The 23057-nt window shown below is 32.9% G+C and overlaps 1 protein-coding gene across 12 annotated transcripts in view; it reads right to left on the bottom strand.

Annotated features, from left to right (window-relative positions):
• DMD (dystrophin) overlaps positions 1-23057 on the bottom strand; it is a 2277745-nt gene that overhangs the window by 770042 nt on the left and 1484646 nt on the right. For all 12 annotated transcript variants that reach the window (XM_064364425.1, XM_064364424.1, XM_064364427.1 and 9 more), the window contains one exon: positions 6775-6960. In XM_064364425.1, coding sequence (XP_064220495.1) covers positions 6775-6960 — 186 coding nt within the window. The remainder of the gene's footprint in view (positions 1-6774; positions 6961-23057) is intronic.

The following is a 23057-nucleotide window of genomic DNA, read 5'->3' as shown; positions in this document are numbered from 1 at the left end:
TGAAATTCAGAAATTCTTGAGTATTCTTATTTTCATGACAATATAATTATTTGCATAGGTTCAATAAAATATATTTATATAACAAGACATAATTGAAAAATGTATAACCAAGGTTTTGACTGGAATGTCATATTTGAGAATTAAGTGCATAGAGTCAGATGTGACCAGTTTTAAGGAGCTATTCTTGTCTATATGGAACTAATATAAGTCCTCTTGGGAAACCGGTCCTGGTACTGGCTTACAGCATTCCTAATCTTACAGCTGAGTAAGGAAAGTGTATTCTTGGGAGACCCAGGGGATCTAGGGTATTTTGGGGACCTGGAAAACAGAATAATTCAGCTGAATCTACAGGTATTTTACTTCAGGTAAAATCTGATGGCAAGTTCTTGACTTGCCTTCCTAACCTTCGGAGAACTTTTTAAAAATCAAATTTGAGATTTCATACTTTTTAAACTACTTTATGGAGGTATGATTGACAAACAGAAAGCTGTACATATTTAGTGCATAGAACCTGATGACTTTGGAGATAAAGTATACACATCCAAAACTACCACCACAATCTATGCCATAAACCTGCGCATTGACTCTGAAAGTTTCCTCCCATCTTATATACTGCTACTCCTAAAACTGAGAATAGTATTTTGTGATAAGAACACTTAAACTCTACCCTCAGCAAATTTCTAATTGTACACTACAGTATTGTTAACTACAGGCACTCTGTTGTACAGTATATCTCTAAACCTTATTCAGCTTATGATTCCTCATGAAAACTTCCAGCTAAGCAAACTTAAAAAAAGCCTATGTGGTCAATTACCATCTTTGCTACCTCTATATAAATAATTAGGGCAGTCTAATTTTGTAAACGAGAAAAGTCTAACTTTGATCAAAAGGGTGATGGTAGAGATAGAATTTCGGTAACCCTTGGGGTTATCAGATTCTAGTCCTGTTCATTGCCTTTGATAACTTTTTCATTTCTTTGTAAACTACACGATTTTGTTACTTACAGATTGAACTGGATACTGCTGTCTTATACATTTTGTCCATCCTTACCAATTTTCAGTTTATTTCCTTTAAGATCTGGCTACAATTCTCCAATTTTAAAAATTTAACATTTCAAAATTTTCTCCCACCCTCCTGACTTGGTGCCACTGAGAACTAAAACCTGACTGCCCATATTATTATTGAGGTAAGAACTCTCTTCTCCAGGTTGTCTTATAGCTGCCATTTCCCCACCATATCTAAAGAAGCCCTACAAGCTGAAGCTGGATGACTTGATATAAACTACAAAGGACTCATCGCCACAGCATATCATGCCTGGAGCTGCTGCTGGGTAGGACATGCAAAAAGTTCATTAAACTCCAACGTCTTCCATGCCATGCTCCATCAGATTGCTACTGCCATCCTCAATCTACCATCTGAGAATGCCTACAGCCCAGCTTCTAGCAATCTTTTTGACTTGCTGTCCTCTGGACTTAAAAAGTGAGTTTACAGTCTGCTTCAACCATTAATCTTTGTCTTCCTTCTAACTTTCACAGAAATCTCCTTCATGAAATATCTGATGACTACCAAGTCTCAGAGTTGGTTCAGCTAGTCCTTCAACAACAGAAACCTGCTGAAATGAACCAGATGAACTAGCATTTCTAAATGTCTCAAGAGGAAACCTGGTTTCCCTTGAACAGAGTGGAGGGTTGACAAAGAAAGCTTTAAAGATACCCTGAATTTGACCTCAGACAGATTTCTTCCTGACATTAGACCTGACATTCCTTTTCTTAGAGCATCTACTCTAGAAAACTTTATAAATTATTTCTCTACCTTTTTGAGATATAAATATTCTCCCAGCCTCTTGCCACTTTTATACCCCAGGAATAAACTTTCTCACGGACTCGGGAGCTAGGACTTTGATATAGAATCATCAAAAAAATAGTGCCCCTATCTGCTAGTCTTCTGTTGGGAGGAAAGGAATTTAACTTTGATAAGTGCCACTCAGCCTAAGTCCATTGACTAACCTCCCTCCTGACATCCAGTACTTTCCTACTAACTCATCTCAGCATTGAAAGGCTCTCTTGCCTTTTGTTTCAGCAGAATTGAGTTCAATCTCTCCCCTCTATTGCAAAAGTTGTGAACAAAGTCTTTCTTGCCCATTAAGTTGTCCAGTGCAATTTTTCTTTGACAACACTCACAGGAGTGTGAACACACATAGTGTTCAGTGACTTTAATGGTCAGTCACTACAATTGAGTCCCTTGGTAGTTTTCAGTGTGGATTTGACATTATGGGCAATTATGTTCCTTATACGGTAAGGAAGAGCCAGCAGAGCCACATGTTATGTTTATTTATAAACCGCAGAAGGAAAGTCATTCTTGAGGGGAGGAAAAAAACCTCTCCCTGTGATTAAATGAAAACATTTCAGTCACTAAGCCTTAACATAAAATTATGTTTCCTGCCACACCTCATATTTTAATAAAAAGTTTAGAAAACAGTAGTCAGTTTTAGGTCAAATAAATAGTATACCTCTGGCTCATTATTGAAAGCATTCATTTAAGATTAAAAACATAAGACCCTTTATAGAAATTCTAAACTTGTCCCAAGATCTTAGCATTCAATTATCATTTCTGAAATCTGAAATCAACATATTTTATGTCTAAATTGAGAGTATATTTAAAAATCAAAATTCAAAGGCATGCCTTCTAGTGGGCTGACTGATGGGAAAGGGCTGTGATTACGCCTAATTTTCACCCTCTACATCACGATCTCATTGATTATGTTTCTCAGCTTGCTAAGGGTTCTGTGAGGTGATTTTCAAGATGAATACTGCTATTTGCAGGATTTCCTGAATAGGAATATTTCGGGAGTAAATTGCACAAACCAAGCAATGTGCAGTCAATTTTCACTCCAGCATAAACAATGTATTAGAACACAGCCTTTAAAGCTTTTTTTTTATTTGTGTTTCATTACACAGCTAGCTGCATTTCATCAATAAGCATGAAGTACCAAGCAGGCAAAACTGAAGCTCACAGCGGGTATTACATATTTTTCTAACAGGTGTGCTCAGAGTTTGACTAGAGAAAACAAACTCACCAAATGGCAAGGCCTCAGACCCTTTGTTTCAGAGGTACCCATGGCCAGACAGTTTCTTTACATTTAGGATTTGTAACTAGGGGCGTGGCTGCTTATATATATATAGCATATATAAAAGCATATATATATATATATGCTTTTTTTGTTTTAACTTTTTCTTAAGATTTTATTAAAGGCAGTTTTTTTCCCCTGTGTTAAAAAAGGGCATGTACTCAAAACTCTTTAAAAATTTTATTTTTGGTGTTCAGTAGTTTAAAACTAAGTAAAGCAAAGTCTAGTGTACCATCCTTCTTTAATAGAAAAATAGTTTAATTCCTTTAAGCAAAGGAATACAGCAGGCTGTAAGGATTAATATTCCATATCTTAAATCAAAAAAACTATGCGATCTTAATAAATCATTTATTAGTGACAAGAAATGGAAGCCAGAGAAAGAGGGATAAAGAACTAGGTAAAGTATTAAATTATTCACATAGGTCAGCATTTCCTAATTATAAGCTAGGGGTTTGAGAACTATTGGGAGAAACTCTCAAGTCATCAAATATACAATTTTATGTTTCCCCTCCCCCCACCTTGGACACAGTCACAAGCAGAAAAAAAAGGCTAAAAGAGTATTTTTGAAATCTGCACTCCAGAGATAAAAAACTCAGAATATGCTCAGAGGACTGAAGCCAAGGAGCTTTCTGCCAGGGAAAAAGCAGCTGCCTCTCCCCTCAGTGATTTAAAACAAGCTGCAGAAGGCAAATATCATGACTCTCGGAAAGTAACACACAGCAGTGAGAATAGTGACTTGTAGCTTTGATAAAGAAAAGTGATTAACAGAGCCGAACATGGCTTTCACTTCAAAACTGCAGAGATCCATTTGGCAGAAACCTATGGGCCATAGACAAAGACTCAGTGCAGGTTTTCAGTATTTGAAAACCATTCGGAGGGGCACAGACTAGGACTAAAGTCATTTTGGTTGAGTCAACAGGATCTATTTGTATCAAGGGATTTTTAAAAAATCTTTTCTCTTAAATGTATTCCAAAAAGAGAGATAGCTAGCATTGACTATTTATTTTCATTATTTTAATGAAGATGCACATTTTAACCAAAGATTGCTTTTAAAAGAGTAGAATGTGCTTTTACGTGTAAGCTACAAAAAGTTATTTCTGGTTGGGAGGAAAGACGTTACGGCCTTTCCTCTTTGCCATATTACATCCATTACTTTTTAAGAATATACTGCACATAAGATAATTGAGAATTTGGCTAAGGTTACTGCATATTGGGCCAAGTAATTGTGTACTTTCTTGTTGGGGTCATTTACTGAGTAGTGAAAAATCAGCATTCATGAGATGTAGTTATGCTGGTGAGTAGGAGCTAGTCATAAAACTCTGAGTACATTATGTACTAGCTAAGTGGAAAAATGGTCTGGATCCTAGAACTGAAGGCTTCCCTGAGACTATGACATGTTTTGTACTCACCTAGTCTTGCCCCTTGTGATCATGTATGACTAAAATGCAGGGTGATGGGACATTAGAAGCCATATCTTGGTATCAAGACTTCCACTGTGCCTTTAATGTGCAAGTTGTTTTAACCAATCCTGTATAATTTCTTAAAGCTAACTAAATTTGTTACAAGGTAAAGCATATTGTGTCTCATAAATTTGATCATCAGACTGAACCCAAGACTGTGCCACTGGCTGAGCAGGCAGAGTTTTGCACTGGTGAAATGAGATCTACCTGTGACTTCCAAAATGCCATTTGCTCTTGGGACCTAGTAAATGGTATCTATCAGATAGCTATCAGAATGGTAGACATAAGTGTAAGGAGGAAGTAAGGTAAACATAGTGGTGAACATTTTGCTAATCTAACTCATTTTAGTTGTAGCAGACTTCTATCTCCTCATTCTCGCTCATGCCCATTTTCCGCAAACTTTTCCTTTCTCTTCACTAGAATATTCTCAAACTTCCTTTTCCCTTTGCGCTCAGTTCTAGCAAATCAACAGCTAAATGGAGATTAAAATGTTAGGTTTTTACAATCCTGGAAAGCAAATAAATTAAACAATTTGACTCAATTAATTAAAAGAAAAACTACTCAAAAATGTTACTTATCTTTTTTACTCTGAAGTTGCCCAACAATACGTTCATTAATAGATTGTAATTTCAGTGATTTGGTTTATTTGATTGGCTACTTAATGATTTGGACCAAAAGGGAGATGCAAAATAGGGCAGCATATTGAAAGAATCTTCAGAATAGATTCATTGAAAGGGAGAAAAGAGGAACAATCAACATTTACAAGGACACTAAAAGAAGGAGGTAGCGGTGTTCAATTGGCAGGATTGTCTGAAGCCCTACGTTTACCAACAGCATCTCATTAATATTCTGGGCGTCTTGGTACCGTCTTTATTCATTGACTTAAAAACGCCTACAAGTAACCATTTACTGAGTCATGGGCTGAGCATGTTTGATTTGAGTGGAAAAGCAGAGATAAATAAGAGAATGCCCTCTTCACTCAAAGAACAGTGCAGATGTGTAATGCAATAATGAAGTGTGTAAAATTTAAGTGTAAATCAACATATAAACAATGGGAGATGAATAAAGAGGTTTATAAGAAATCCTAACAGGGATTCTAACTCTATTCGGGGTGTGGAAGAAAACTTGGAAAAGGCAATGAGTTTGAATTCATTCTTAAAGAATGGAAGAAAATTCCTTATATCAAAATAAACTGAAAGAAGTCATTTAAAGAAGAGAGAAAATCAAGAGCATGGGTATGACATGAAATTACATGGATAAGAAGGTACCAAGTAATTTGATGTGGCTAGAATATAAGGGGAGATTGTTGGCAGAATGAGAAGATAGAAAGGTAAACTGTAGTCCGTCTGAGAGAGCTTTACAATGTCTACAAAAAAGCCCAGACATTATTTTTTTTAGGAACCTAATCTCATAAACAACTTCAATTTTTTATAAGGAATCTATGAATATGTATTAAGCACAACTAAAACAGGGATAGAAAATGTATCATAGTGACAGATATGATGCGGACATTCTAGTGATAAGAGTTTAATGAAGCCCTTATTTCTAGTAAATGCTGAGGATAAAGCAGCATATTCTAGTAAAATGATAATTACTGCTATGATCAATATAACAACAATGATGATGATGATGATGACAAAGATTTTCTGCTTGACTAAACTTTAGTCAGGCTTCTGAAGCTTCACCTGGGCTCATCTTTGCACTTCCCTATAAAATCCAGTTTCAGCAAAGAAACCTGTCAGTTTTGCAAGAACTCTTTATCCTTGATACCTGATCACCCTCAGTATTCTCCACCATTTCCCAGGGGGATGTCTGATAACCCTGGCCCATCTTCAGCAAGAATCATGTTAGGTTGGTTTAGCCAGAATCCCACTTATTTCTGACAATTCCTCTTAATAATAATTTTCCATCTACTGACTCCTGCACTGCTCCTTAGCTATAAATACCTACTGCCCTTGTGTTGTATTTGGAGTTCAGCCCAATCTCTCTCCACCCAACCTCCTATCATCCTCCATTGCAGTGGTCCCTGTGCCTATTGTGATGACCCTGAATAAAGGCTTCCCTACCATGTTTTAACAAGTAATTAATATTTTTTCTTTAGTAATGATAAAAAATGAGAAAATTCAGTAATATTGCCATTTATAAAAAAAAAAAGAAGCAAAACTATTTAAAGCACAAAGTCCCTACCTTAATGTCAAATGGTTCTTCTTGGTTTGGTTGGTTATAAATTTCCAACTGATTCCTAATAGGAGACAACCACAGAAGCAGATGATTTAACTGCTCTTCAAAGTCTTCAAGCTTTTTTTCAAGCAGCCCAAGGTCTCTTATTTGAGCTTCAATTTCTCCTTGTTTCTCAGGTAAAGCTCTGGAAACCTGAAAGGAAAATACATTTTAAAAAGGTGAATAATTCTCATGGTATAAGAAAAAAAAAAAAAGAAAAAAGCATTTTCAAAAGTTATTTATCATGAAATGTTACAGAATCTTGCTGATTGTGTTATTTAAGCAGCATAATATTGATTATTTACATATATTACATGTTGGGATTTAACCAATGTGTTAGAAATTATTCACTAACACTCTACAAAAATTTTTTGCTTTAAAGAAACTAATGCCTTTTTGGAATTTCAAAATACATACCTTACATACTGCAAAGCCAACTACAACTGATAAAATGAAGAAGTACATCTTTCATTTATTCACTCACTAAATATACTGGTGCGTTGTATATTATATGCCAGACACACTGTCTTTGCAGTTACAAAAACGAATAAGCCAAGTTATTCAGCATTAGCACCAGATATATAACACAGGTCTTCTAAATCTCAAATGAGTGATTCGTATTCAATGTACATCCTAAAATTAAAACCAAACCACACTATGATTTTGTTTGTAGAGCAATAATTTCTTCTACTATACTTTCTTCTAGCTTTCTCTGATGTTATGGAAGATTGTAAAAGGAAATCCTTTTATGTACAAGGAAAATTGGTAAGTTATGCATTTTTGTGAGCTATAGTTTGTGAGTCCTAGTAAACAGAAGCAGGCGATTGAGATGAGATAAATAGGACATTTGGATTAGACTATAACAGAATGACTATAGGTTATTTTTATTAAGAGCTTAGTATATGCCAACCATCATCCTTGGAAGTTTCACATTTACAGACTTCCTTAATCCATCCAACAATGCTATGACATAGATACTATTATGATCCCAGTATCATACAAGGATAATGACATTGGGGTTGAAAAACATTAAATAGGTTAGGAAGCAGTATGACATGGTTTTAAACATTGTGAAGTCTAGAGTTAGGCTACTTGATTTCAATTCTGGTTCTAGTTTTTGCCTAACATTTCAGCCAAGTTTTCTCAAACACTCAATGCTTCCTCTATAGATTGGGGACAATGATAGCACCTGCTTCATAGGATTACTGTTACAACTCTATATAAAGTTATCCCTGAACATACCTTAGAGCAATACTCTGCATCATAATGAATGACAAGAAAGTTATTAAAGAGTAGTGATTATTGCTCAAGCTTACATGTAAATAAAGAACCAGGATAGGCTGGGCACTGTATAGCTCACGCCTGTAATCTCAGCACTTTGGGAGGCTGAGGCAAGAGGATTGCTTGAGCCCAGGTGTTAGAGACGATGCTGGGCAACATAGCAACATCCCCATCTCTACAAAAAAAGCCAGAATAAACAAGAGCAAAGCTATTTTCTTCAGAATATCAAGAGTGAAAACCAGCAACACAGAATAAGGAATTTAATCTTGTAATGATAGCTCTTTTGGAGGCTATTAATAATACCAGTGTAATATACAATACTATACTGCAATATGAATAAAATTTTATACTATACATCTGTTGCATAATATAATAGTATGAATAATAATAGCGAAGATTTTAAAAATAAAGTAGATAATATACTAGTATATCACATAACGTCACATGCTTTGGAACAACTGTTTTCTATACTTTTTAAAGAAGTCATTAATGAGTACATTCTTCAATTGGATGCAAGAGTAATGAAAAAGAGAAAGTTGTGGACAAAAAAAATCAAGGTATACAAAAATGAATTTTAAACAAGATCTTATATGTAAATGATATGTACATTGATTCATCTTGTAAATGCATGAACATATGTTGTAAAAAAAATGCATGAGAATGTATAAAGGATTAACATCCAGCCTGGGTTGTTGGAGTTCAGTCTGGGACTGTCCCTAGGCTCCCACAGCACTATTTCCTTGGAAACACTAACTTTAAGATGAATGGGAAATGTTGGGCTTGGCTTTGTTGCATGGAACTGCACCTCACTGCAGGCACTGTTACTTGGAATACAGTCTTTGGATCCAGATGACTACAATCATGTAAAATATTGATGGGAAATACAGGTGGTGGCTCCTATTGAAGGTGAACTGCACACCTCTTGCCTCTCATTCCTGGCATCCTTTCCCTGTGTGGGTGAGAGGGCAAAAGAAGCATACTGCTTCAGGTTGCATAGAATATCCATGAATCATGAACTGAGATACTGTTCTCTTTGCTTGATTTATATCCTGCAATAAAGCCATGTAAACATAGTATCAGATGAAGTAGACATGCCTATTTGTGTTTTGTGAGTTCACATCCATAACTACACCTGTGGTGCATCCTGTGGTGCTGAACTCCGTGTGTGTGTACGTGTGTATGTGAGAGATGTAGGTGCTATCACAAATATAATTCTATGTCTGTAATACATGATCTAATAATGTCCTCAACTTATTTTTCTAGCATATTAAAGGAGGCAACTAAACATTTTATTTTTATTGGATCATTTTCTACTCACAAATAGATGCAAAAAGTGTTTTACAGCTTCAACTTAGAGCATCTAAAAGCCTCTAGACTATGAAACTACTGAGATAATAGCCATCATATTTTCCTAAAACTTCTGAAACTGAGCGATGAACTCCTATTTATCTGATCATTAAATTGTTCACGTTTCATTTAGGCTTCATATATAAGCACAGATATCTGTATAATGTTTAACTAAGATTGCTGGTTTCCTTATCACCCTCCCCTACTATCCCTTCCTTGCAATAGAGGTAGAAAAATTCCTGACAGAAAACAGTACAATGGGGCAGATTTGACTAATATCTGGAATAATGAAATGATAGCTTATCATGAGATGATATTTTAAGCTTAATTATGATGTTGCTTTAGGTTTATCCTCTCAGACCTTGTGTTCCCCACCATCATAACGTTTACATCATACTATTTAACTTTTTATTTACATTGATTTTTCTCACTGACCTTTGATTTCTGGGTCAAACAAGCTCTGTTCCTAAATATGATAGACCTACAGCAAAAGTTTGTTAAAGACTATTTCCAAATTCAGGATTACTATTTTTTCCAATGTAAGAAGCAATATATGTCTTGAGTAGTCAATCACATAAAAAATGTAAATTGTATCCTCAAGTTAAACAACTTTAATTACTGATAAAAATATCAGTAAACTGGATGATATAAAAAATCAAAAGCTTCTGCATGACAACAAAAGCCATAAGCAAAATTAAAAACAAATGAACAATTGTGAAAAATAAACGTTCATGACTCATATCTAAGATAAGGGACTAATTTTCCTAACACATAAAAGAACTTCTACAAATTAATAAGAAAAAGGCCAACAACCCAAAAGAAAATTGGACAAATGATAAGGACAGCTCACAGAAAAGAATATACAAAGGATTTTAAATGCATGAACAGAAGCTTAGCCTTGGTAATAATGAAAGAAATGAAAATTAGAACTTTATCTATCGCACTGGAAAAAATTCAAGTCTGCAAATACACTATGTTGCCAAGGCTGTGGGAAAATACATACTCTTCTACATGGCTGGTGGGCAGTATTCATGTGTGTACCTCTTGTCAAAGGCAGTTTGGCCCTACCTATAAAAAGAATGTAACCTTTGACTAAGAAATTTTATTCCCATGAATTTATTTTGTAAATTTACTTCTAGAATTAAAAAAAAAAGCCAGAATAAACAAGAGCAAAGCTATTCTTCAGAATATCAAGAGTGAAAACCAGCAACACAGAATAAAGAATTTAATCTTGTAATGATAGCACTTTTTGAGGATATTAATACCAGTGTAATATACAATACTATACTGCAATATGAATAAAATGTTATACTATACATCTGTTGCATAATATAATATTATGAATAATAATAGAGAAGATTTTAAAGATAAAGTAGATAATATACTAGTGTATCACATAATGTCACATGCTTTGGAATAATTGTTTTTGATACTTTTTAAAGAAGACATTAATGAGTACATTCTTCAATTGGATGCAAGAGTTATGAAAAAGAGAAAGTTGTGGACAAAAAAATCAAGGTATACAAAAATGAATTTTGAACAAGATCTTATATGTAAATGATATGTACATTGATACATCTTGTAAATGCATGTACATATGTTGTAAAAAAATGCATGAGAATGTATAAGTAAAGGATTAACATCCAGCCTGGGTTGTTGGAGTTCAGTCTGGGACTGTCCCTAGGCTCCCACAGCACTATTTCCTTGGAAACATTAACTTTAAGATGAATGGGAAATGTTGGGCTTGGCTTTGTTGCATGGAACTGCACCTCACTGCAGGCGCTGTTAGAATTAAAGCCAATGCTCGGTGAGGGTAGAGCAGCTGATAGATAGGGTGAGATATTTTTAACTGTCCCTTTTATATTTTGAACAATATAAATGTATTAGTGTATTAGTCTGATCTCACACTGCTAATAAAGACATACCCGAAACTGAGTAATTTATAAAGGAAAGAGATTTAATGAACTCACAGTTTTACATGGCTGGGGAGGCCTCACAATCACGGCAGAAGGCAAAGGAGAAGCAAAGGCACATTTTGCACAGCGGCAGGGAAGAGAGCTTGCGCAGAGTAACTCCCATTTATAAAACTATCAGATCATGTGAAGCTTATTGACTATTATGAGAACAGCACGGGGAAACCACCGCCATGATTTAATTATCTCCACCTGGCCTTAACTACTCCATGATTTCATTATCTCCACCTGGCCCTACCCTTGACATGTGGGGATTACTACAATTTAAGGTGAGATTTGTGTGGAGACTCAGCCAAACCATGTCAATTACTTTTGTAAAGAAATATTTTAATAAGGAAAACTACTCTACCAGCTCATCTTCCTGCCACAAAATATTGTTGAGAAATTACACTTTGCATGTTTTAATAATGAATCATTATTATTCTGGCATAACATATCTAAAGCCATCAGTTAGAAATGCTCTGAATATTTTTCTTTGACAGTATCACTTAATGGTCGAGTGGAAATCAAGAGCGTGTAACTTAAAATTTTTTTGTATTCTTCGTCACTTTAAAACAGTCTCTAGGAATTAAGCATATTCCAAACAGTTCATGGAAAAATACAACAGTTTTGAGTAATTTATAATGTGGAAAAAGAGTAAGGTTTGTATCAGATTCTGTGTGTTTTAAATTAATTTACTTTTATATTTACTATTTGCATTAACATCAAAATATAGACACAAACACCTGACCAGTAAAAGACATCATTTTTCTAATAATCTTTTTAAGCATTATAAAACCACGCTCTTCATACAACATGTTCCCTGTGGTGAAAGAAAACAAACGCATTCAATTCCCTTATGTGTTAATTTAGTATCTAACCAAATTTTGACCTAATTTCACACAAGATTACTTTTCTTATTCTTTCAATGTTTGAATGCTAATTTCAAATGTATAGAAGTTTTCATATTAAAATAAACAAAAGTATCTGTTTTAGAAACAAACATATTAAGATAAACTTCACAACACAAAAAATTTCAGAAAAATTACAGTGTTAAGCATAAAAATGGTAAGCAGAAATGGAATAAAATATCAGTGTGGGAAAGCCCTTTAGAAGGAAAAAAGAATATAAAAAAGATTGGATATAATTTATGTATTGTTCATCTATAAATTAAAGCCAATAATCAAAATTAAAACAAATGACAACTGGACATATTTGCAGCATATATTAGACACAGGATAATAATTTTGCTATATAAAAAATCTTAATAACTAACAAAAGGAAAAAATGTACTAGAAAACTGGATAAACAACATAAAAAGAAATCAACAAAAATGTAAACAGCCAATAAACAAGAAAAAATCCAAACAGTAATTAATCAATGAAATGCGAATGAAAACAACAATAATATACTATCATTTATCTATCATTAGTTTCTGTAAAAGGTATTTGCCAAAGTTCTGGAAAACAAGCTATCTTATGATCTTCATTGGAGCCCTGATTATTACACAGTCATTTACTACATTTCAGTCAACAACAGACTGTGATCCTATGAGATTATAATGGAGCTGAAAAACTCCTATTACCTAGTGACGTCACAGTGCAATGAATTACTCTCATGTTTGTGGTGATGCTGGTGTCAGCAAACCTACTGCACTGCCTGTTGTACAAAAATATAGCACAGACAAGCATGTATAGTACATACTCCATAACGATAATAAACGACAGTTATTGGTTTATGTACTTACTATACTTTTAATTATTATTTTAGAATTCAAATCTTCTACTTATTAAAAATAAAACATTAACTGTAAAACAGCCTCAGGCCAGTCCTTCAGAGAGTAGTTCAAAGACGGCATTGTTATCATAGGAGATGATAGCTTCACAAATATTTTATTGTCCCTGAAGACCTCCCAGTGGGGGACAGCATGTAGAAGTGGAAGACAGTGATAGTGATGATCCTGACCTGTGTAGGCCTAGGCTAATGTGTGTGCTTCTGTCCTACTTTTCACAAGAAAAGCTTAAGCAGCAAAAATATTAAAAATAAAAAAGCTTATACAATAAGGATATAAAAATATTCTTGTACAGATGTTCACCATGTTTATTTTTTAAGCTAAGTGTTAGTAGAGAGTCAAAAACTTAAAAAAAAATTATAAAGTAAAAACGTTACCATAAGCTGAGGTTAATTTATCTTTAAAGAAAAAAATGTGTCTTCATAAATTTAGTGTAGCCTAAATGTACAGTGTTTATAAAGCATACAGTATTGTACAATAATGTCTTAGACTTCACATTCACTCATCACTACCACTCACTCACCAACTCACCCAGTGTAACTTTCAGTCCTGCAAGCTCCATTCATGGTAAGTATCATACGAAGCTGTACTATTTTTTTTTTTTTATCATTTCTATACTGTATTTCTACTGTACCTTTTCAGTGTTTAGATACACAAATATTGTTGTGTGACAACTGACTACAGTATTCAGTAAAGTCACATGAAGTACAGGTTTGTAGCCTAGGAGCAATATGCTATACCATATAGCCTAGGTGTGCAGTAGGCTATACCGTCTATCTTTGTGTAAGTACACTCTATGATAGTACAACCACAAAGTCAAGTAATGACACATTTTTTAGAACATATCTCATTTGGTAAGCAATGCATGACTACATTTGTTGGTAGCAATTTGATAATTCAGACCAAAAAGTAAAGCTTCCACCCTGGAAACGACAAACACTACTGAGATATTAAAGAAAATGTAAACGAATGGAGGAATACACCTTCTTCATGAATTAGAATGTCTAATACTGTAAAGATATCTGCCGTCTTCAAATAATCTATAAATTCAATGTAATCCCAATCAAAATTGCAGCAACCATTTCTTAGTAGAATTGACATGCCAATCCTAAGATTTATATGTAAGTGCAAAGGACTACGAATATCCAAGACAACTTTGAATAATAACAAAGTTTAACAATATTTACCACCAGACATGAGTATTTATTATAATTAAGCCTGTGTGGCATTGAAGTGAGAAAAAATCATCTATATAATATTACTTAATTTATACAATGATGTCACTTAAGTGGGAAAAGGATGATCTTTTCAGTAAATAGTACCAAGTTAATTGAATAGTCATTTGAAAATGAGAATCTTAACTCTTTTTCCACATCATACAGAAAACATCAATTCTAGATTGTCTGCAGACCTCAATGTAAAAGGCAAAAAAATAAAATTTTCAAAAGAAAATGTAGAAAAAAATCTCAACAATTTTAGGGTAACGTATTATTTCGTAAACAAGACATAAAAACCACTAGCCACAAAGGAAATTAAACTCCATTATCAAGAAAGACTGTTTTGAGAGAAAAAAAAAAAAACAAAGTTTAGGTTGGACAAAGATATTCACAATGCATACATCTGACAAAGACTTGTATCCAAATAATTTCTATATCAATAAGAAAAAGACAACTATTCTTTTTAATGAGCAAAAGATTTACACAATGACTTCACATATGCGGATATAAAAATGGCACTAATCATCAGGTGATTGCAAATTAAAACACAATGAAATACCATTTCACATCCACCCAAATGGTTAAAAGGATTCATTCAGGTTGAAAATACATACTCTTGATGAAGATGTGGATCAACTAGAAGTCTTATATACTGCTGCTAAGGAAGAACTGAAATGACCACATTGAAAAATTGTTTTTTTTTTGTTATTCTAAAGCCAAATGTACACCTCTTGTGTACATTCTACTTCCACATATATTAAAAATAAATATATACATACATGCAGCAAAAGACATGAACGTCACACTAGCATTTTTCCTAATAGCCCATAATAGACACAACCCAATGTCTATTGATTAGCAGAATGGATAAACTGTGACACATTCACACAATAGAATGCAATACATAGAAAAACTAAACCAACTATAGCACATACAATAGCATAGAATAATCTCACAAAAATAAATGTTGAGAAAGACAAGTCAAGTACAAGGGCATATACTGGATGATTTTGTTTACACTAATTTCAAAGACAGTCAAAACTAATCTAGGTGTTAGAAGAGTGCTTACCTTTGGGAGAGGGTGGTGGCAGGGGAGAGGTTAATAACTGGGAGGGAACATGAGAGGGGCACCTGAGGTAGTGTTCTAATTCTTGATCTCAGTGCTAGTAGCATGGATACACTAAGTTTTTTTTTGAAGAATCAATAAATTCCTATTCTTATAACTTGTATACTTTTTTATGTGTCTTTATACTTCAGTTTAGAAAATTTCATAAAACTACCTTAAAAGTCTTAAGATGATTCATTCCCTTCAACTCCAAAATTCTACTTCTATGAATCTTCCTAGGTGAATATCATAGATAAACACAGAGATGTATGACAAGAATGTTCGATTATGTCACGCTAGTGAAAAAGTGAAACGAAATCTCTCCAAATAGAATAAACTGCATTCACATAATGAAATATGTTGCAACCATTAGAAAATATCATGAAAAACATCCTATTACATTGAAAAATATTCATGACATACTAAATTTTTTTTTTTAAATTATGTTTTTGATTTTCTATGCATATTTTACATTTCAGTATCAACACATAGCAAAGGACCTGAATAGATATTTCTCTAAAGCAAACATACAAATGACTAACAAGCATACGAAAAAAAATGTTCAACCTCACAAATCAGCAGGGAAATGTAAATCAAAGTCACAATAAGATATCATCTTATACCTGTTAGAATGGCTATTATGAAAAAGACAAAAGATAAGTGTTGGCAGGGATGTGAAAAAAAGAGAACTCTTGTACAATGTTGATGGGAATGTAAATTAGTTTAATAATTGTGGAAAACAATATGGAAGATCCACAAAAAATTAAAAATAGAACTTCCATATGATCTAGCAGTCCTATCTCTGGGCATATATCCAAAAGCATTGAAATCGATATTTTGAAGAGATATCTGCCTTCTCATGTTTATTACAGCATTGTTTGCAATAGCTAAGATACGAATCAACCTAAATGCCCATCAATAAATGAATGGTTAAAGAAACTGTGGTATATAAACACAATGGAATACTATTCAGCATTTGGAAAGAAATAAATCCTGTCATTTGCAACAACATGGATTGAACTGAAAGACATGATGTTAAGTGAAATAACCCAGGCACAGAAAGACAAATACTGCATGATTTCACTTATATGTGAAGTCTAAAAAAGTCGAACTCATAGAAACAGAGAAAAATGGTAGTTATTAGATCCTAGGGGGTGGGGTGATTGGGGAGATATTGATGAAGGGATACAAAATTTCAATAAGACAGGAGGAATAAATTCTAGTGATCTACTGTAACTCATGGTGACTACTGTTAGTAACAATAATATATATATAAATTTTCTAAAACATTGACAAATGGAAATTGTATTATTGTTATGGTGTACAATGAGATATAGTCATTCCACAATGTTTACATATTTAACAATATCTCATTGTACACCATAACAATAATACAATTTCCATTTGTCAATGTTTCAGAAAATTTAGAAATTTACACAGATATGCATATACATATTTGTGAACGATTAGAAATATATGAATCAGTTTGTTAACCACACTTTAGAGGAGTATTACAAATTATACATGATTATAATTTTTAATATTTTGGTACTTTTTCAAAGTTACTACACAGAAAGAATATTATTTTATGTTTTATATGCTAAATAAAAATAAACAATGGATAGTACTGTTTGGGTGGCTATTCCTCTGAGATATTAGCAACAATAAAATTACTATTATAACTTAGGTTTACAATATGTTTCAGGTACTATATGATGGATTTTACTTATATTTGCTTTCTTATTCTACCCATGATCCTATGAAGTACACAACAGTTTCTAAAATTATCAAGTGAGGAAATCAAGAATCAACAATATAAACAATATTTGTAAGGTTACTAGTAAGTAACAAACATGGCACTAAACATCTAGGTTTTACTGACTTAATATTCTACTCTTTCCTTCCTCTTCCCTTTCTTTTTTTTTTTTTCCTCTTCCCTTTCAAAACATACTTTCCAGTACCTTTCAAAACTGATATCATTTGATACATGGATCTATTAAAACTTATGGTTTTTAAAAGTTTTCATTAGTGTGGGTACAATCTATACTCTTAATATTTACTTCATTTAGAAGTCAACTTCAATAAGAAATAATATAAATGAAATGCATGCAAGTAAACATTTTCAAAACGAATATGAATATGAATATTTTGAAAATTAAAACATTACTGTTTGACATTTGTTAATTCTATAGGGACTAGAAGAAGAGTTAGATTGCTTATCAAATGCATTTTTGGATTATGATTAATCCAAAATCATGTTTCAATGATAATGATATAATTGTAATAAGTAGCTTCTCTACTTTGGTAGGCTTGTCATTTATTTTATAATAGAAGTATAGATAACATAAGTTGTTATAAAGATTAAAAATAGTAATAGAGAATTTCCAGTTCAAATAAGTAACAATTTACATGATATTTTAGTATTATTTCCAAAGAATTATTTAGTATTAATTCCAAAGAATTTAAATGCTGAATTCTGAAACTTTTGTACTTAAAACAATGAGTTGATTGAATTTTAACTTAATTTTAAAATCCTATCTCATACAATTCCTAAGTAAATACTAAATGAATGAAAGTATAAAAGTAATGAAAATATGGGAGGCTATTCTTATAATTTTAATTTAAAGGCCATAAAGTAATGACTTACATTCAAAACAGCATAAAATTTCTTTACATAAATAATCAAATAAGCAAAATAAAAAGGCAAAAACAATTCACCTTTTTGACAAACACTCTTAAGATAAAAACATTCTCACAAATCAGTAGAAAAAAGACAAATTCTCAATAGAAAAAAGGACAATGATGAGGAACAGACAATTTATGAAAGAACTATAACTGACCTATTAAAATTGTTTAACTTCACTAGGAAAATTCAAACAAGGAGATATTATATCACACCTATTGATTTGACAAAGATTTAGAAAACTATCTTGCACTTCAGTACAATAGTGTTATAAAACAGAAATTGTGTGGTGAATTGGGTCTTCTCATTACTGATAGCAAGCAAATAAATTGGAATATCTCTGGGATTGTGGTTGGAAGTGGATGAGGCAGGTTTTTGTAGTTCACATCCAAAGTCTAAAATGTTTTTTTTTGCACTTAGACCACAGATTTTACTTTTAACATTTCAAAGAAATTTTCTGCAATTAATGTGTACTTTTTTATTAAGAAAATCATTATTTTAAACATAGGTATACATGTATACTTCTATAGAAATAGATAGATTTATGTAGTGCCTAAAATGTGCCAAGCATATAAATCTATCAACAACATCTAAATAACAACTCTATAATATAGGTACTATTGCTGTCCGCATTGTACATATGTGACTTGTACAAGGTCAGATAGCTGTTAAATGGTAACCAAGCTAGGATTTGAACCCAAGAAGTTAAGCTTTGAAGCCCCTCCCCCTTAACCACTAGACTATTTTACCTCTCATTCCCTTTAGCTATATGACTTTGAATTGGAGGCAAGTGGGAATAAGTCATACAATTTTAAGCAAGAGAATCAAACATGACTGCCAGTTTTGAAAACTGAATTTGATAGTGGCAAGGAAAATAGGACTCTATCATCTCACTTACTTTCAAAGTAATGAAGAAATTGTAGTAAGTTCCAATCAGTACCTAAAGGAATTTTTTTTTGAGAAATGCTGTGAACAAAAAGCAAATTTTCTTCTGCATTCATATAAAATATTTTCTCAAATACTGCCTCCAAATTGTTTAGCCTGCCTTTATTTAAAAAACTAGTTCTTTTATCTGACACTATCTTCCATTCTTCAAATCTTCTTAATAACAGAACACTCCATTTGGTCTGTTCCTCTGTCACTGTGTACCCTGCCATTAAAATGTCCTCTTTTCCCTCAATAAAATATCTCTTTTCTTAATCGACATATATAAAACCCTTCCCAAGCCTTCATGTTTTGGGTAATGAAAGTGCCACCTCCTCAGAGAAGATTGCCTAATCCCTCTGGATGGAAAGAATTATTCTAATAAATTTTAGCAGGTATTACCTTGGCTACTTCATTAGACACTGTCAGTTATTACATTTTTCTTTATTTTACTATTCTCTTCCAACTTATGTCTTCTTTTTCTCTTGCCTCTCCTCAAAAGCTAGAATACTCACACATAAACATACACAAAGCCACAGCTGAATTTTACATCTTTGTATGCCATTAGTAACTCTTCTTACATGATCTAGCATTTGTTAAATGAACAATCACACAAAACAATCATTTGCTAGTAAAACAGAAAAGAGAAGGTAAATCTTAGGATGAAAAGCAGAACTCTCTTGAAAACACTTATGTTCTTATACATGATGTTTCTAACTCTGTTTCTCATTTTAGTCTATGTGTGAATATCCAAGTTCACCAGCACAATCAGAACAGGTGTTACTTGGCAGCTGAACTAGTAAAATTTGATTTGAAGAACACAGAGTATAAGATGGTAGAATCTGGTCAGTCAAGAGGACTAAAGAAGAAAATTCTTGACATGTTTTCTGTCAGTTACCTTGATGTCATGGATTCTGGAGACAGGACTAGGTATTAATTAATTGCAGCATTAGTGGTAATATCATCCATGTAATTAATTCAATGAATATTTTCCTAGTAGCTATTTTGTTCCAACCACCACCCTATATTGCTTCTGTAGTTATAAGTCTCCAATGCCAATATCCCTCTACCTTGAAAATAGCTAAATAACAGCATACTCTGAATGTATTTTCAGCAAGTACTCTCTTGCTCCAACCAAAAAGAAAATCTCTCCTAAATTAGTAATAGCAATTAAATAATTCATGTAAACTATTATCTTCTTTTGGATCAAATGCATGCAGTATGAAATATTTGGAGAGTTCATTTTGCTTCACACATCTTTTAACAACAATAAATTAAAGTCACTGGAGAACTAGACAGCAAAGATATATTCCCAGGCACAATATTCTACAATTGGTCTCATGGTAAAATAGCCTTCGCTAGGAGGTCATTTACTTTCTTTTCCTCTGGAAATTTAATAAAATAATAATGAATATATGACTGAGAAATACATTACATGTGACCAGATATTTTAAAACTATAAATCTATATACAATGTTAAAGTGACTAATTACAAATAATTTTTATGACAGCCCCCAGTGACATAGCTCTTGGAATAATTTTACTTTAAAAGTAAGTGGATTTCCTTTAAAAAGTATGTGAATTTTGCTTATGATGTTTATAGATGCATATTTCCTACATTGTTTCTAGTTTTAAGTAAGTATATATTAACAGTGAAGTCCCCTGTATCAAATCACAGTATATGTTAATTTTATTGCATAACCACTTCATTACCACACATGAATTTTGTTATTTTCTTACGACCTGAAATATAACACATTATGAAATAAATGACCATTTCTAGCAAAATTTCAAAGTCACTAAATTTGATGTACAATAAATAGGTTTGCGGTCCTTGGAGAAGTCTGCTCTTAACACCACACTAAAACCATATTGACGTTTCAATAAAATTTGGCGTTCACGAGCAGCATTCTTATTCATTAATTTATTTCATTGCAGTATAAGCAACTAACTCCATGGTCAAAGAATACTTAATAATATACATAAGTACATGAATAATGTTTTTTTGACTGTTCACCTTGATCCATATCTACCCTAAAGTTAAGTAACAAGTCTTTTAATGGCTCCTGGAGGCATTAGACAAATGAAATGAATAGGCGACATTGATTTCCCCAAACCTCAATAGTTTTCATTTATTTTCTAAAATTGATTTTATAGGGATTTATACCCATGTAACTATCCACCTACTCACACATTCTTCACTACATAATGTGATTTTGGTCACATACTGTTTAAACCCTGAGGACAATAAAATTCAAAGAAGTTAATATGTAATTTTATATGATGCACACACAAACACACACACAGGCCACAGAATGTGTTGTTACAAATTAACCTCATATTTCCTCCCTTTCTCCCTCCCAGCCATACTCTAAACAAAGGCTCTTTTAGTGTTAGTAGCGTAAACAAGGGCTACTTTATTCTCACACTCTCCCATCAGAAATCTTTGATCTTATTTGCTTGAAGGACCTTAGCAGCAGCCTGGCTGATATCGAAAAATGTCCTTTGGATTCTTCGGAAATACCGTTTTTAATATTTTTGTTTGCTTGTTTTGTTCATTTATTTGGTAAAAATTCAAGGAAAACTAAGTTATGATCTGTATAGTTTTACCCAAGCAACAGGAACCATAACAAATAACAATACCTTGATATTTATTTAGGCCCTAAGGTGTCTGTTAAAATTTGCTTTCTTATTATAAGTTTTTTTAAAAACAGTCTCCTTCTTTTTACTTTTATAGAAGTCACTATACTCCAGAATAAGGACTTCGGGGTGGGGGAAGGGAAAACTACACTATATGATCACATATCCTCAAATTCAGTAGTTTCATTTAAGAAACAATTTAGCTGGGCATAGTAGTGCATGCCTATCATCCTAGCACTTTGGGAGGCCAAGGAAGGAGGATTACTTGAGCCAAGGAGTTGGAGACCAGCCTGGGTGACATAGTAAAACTGTCATTTCAAAAAAAATGTAAGAAAAAAGAAAAACAAAACAATTTAACTATCAAAATGTAACTTTAAATTTAAAATTATTAAATTTAAATACAATTTAAAAATCAGTTCCTTAGTTGCACTGACCACATTTCCAATGCTCAAAAGCCACATTGTATTAGACAGGACAGAGAGAGAACTTGCTCATTACAAAAAAGTTACCTTGAGCAGTGTTACAAACCATACTACACTATTTGCTTATGTATCTAAAAAACTTGCCAATCGTCATGATTTTTGAAAGAATAACAGTTTAGAAAATAATTAATTCAGTGGTGTTAAAATACATACACCAATTTGACAATTTTGATAATATGACCATGAATTGCTGCTTTTCATCTCAATATTTTCTGGCTAGAAAGCTTTTTTCTCCAAAACTCATTGTCTAAAAAACAAAACACAACAAAAAAAGAAAACCATCACAGTGAAAATAAATCCTATTCCTTTGTCTTCATCTGAATGGAATTATTTTATTGTCATGTTTAAACATATAAAGATTAAGAAATATTTTCTATCAAATGGCATGACTTGCATAATTCACATTGATCTTTTCTATGTGTCATATTCATATTGTTGCAATTTGATGCATTATTGTTATTTATAGTATGAAGCAAATGGATATTGCATTATCCACTAAATGAAACATGGCTAACAAAGAAGAAAATCAATGTCCCTGGGAGTTTTAATCTTACTGACAAGTAAAATAATAATAGCATATAGAATTGCTATTCCTGGAAATGGTGACGCTTAGGAAGGGTGCTTATTGGTTTTGAATACAACATGGGGAAGAGTTGACATTGACATATGTTAAGTTGTAGCTTTATTAGTTGTGCGGATAGTAGGAGGAAAGTGAATAAAATTCAAAGATGGGTTGGTCCCTTTCTGCTAGCCAGAAAATCAAGCAAAGGGAAAAAGAGAATATGGAAAGAAATGTGAAAAAAAAAAGAAATACTTGATTTCTTTGG

Source organism: Aotus nancymaae, unplaced genomic scaffold (assembly GCF_030222135.1).
Source record: "Aotus nancymaae isolate 86718 unplaced genomic scaffold, 86718_ANA_hifiasm-v0.15.2.pri h1tg000058l, whole genome shotgun sequence".
In the NCBI taxonomy this organism is placed as follows: domain Eukaryota; kingdom Metazoa; phylum Chordata; class Mammalia; order Primates; family Aotidae; genus Aotus; species Aotus nancymaae.
The sequence above is the reverse complement of the archived record's forward strand: the minus strand, read 5'-3'. Positions and strand labels throughout refer to the sequence as shown.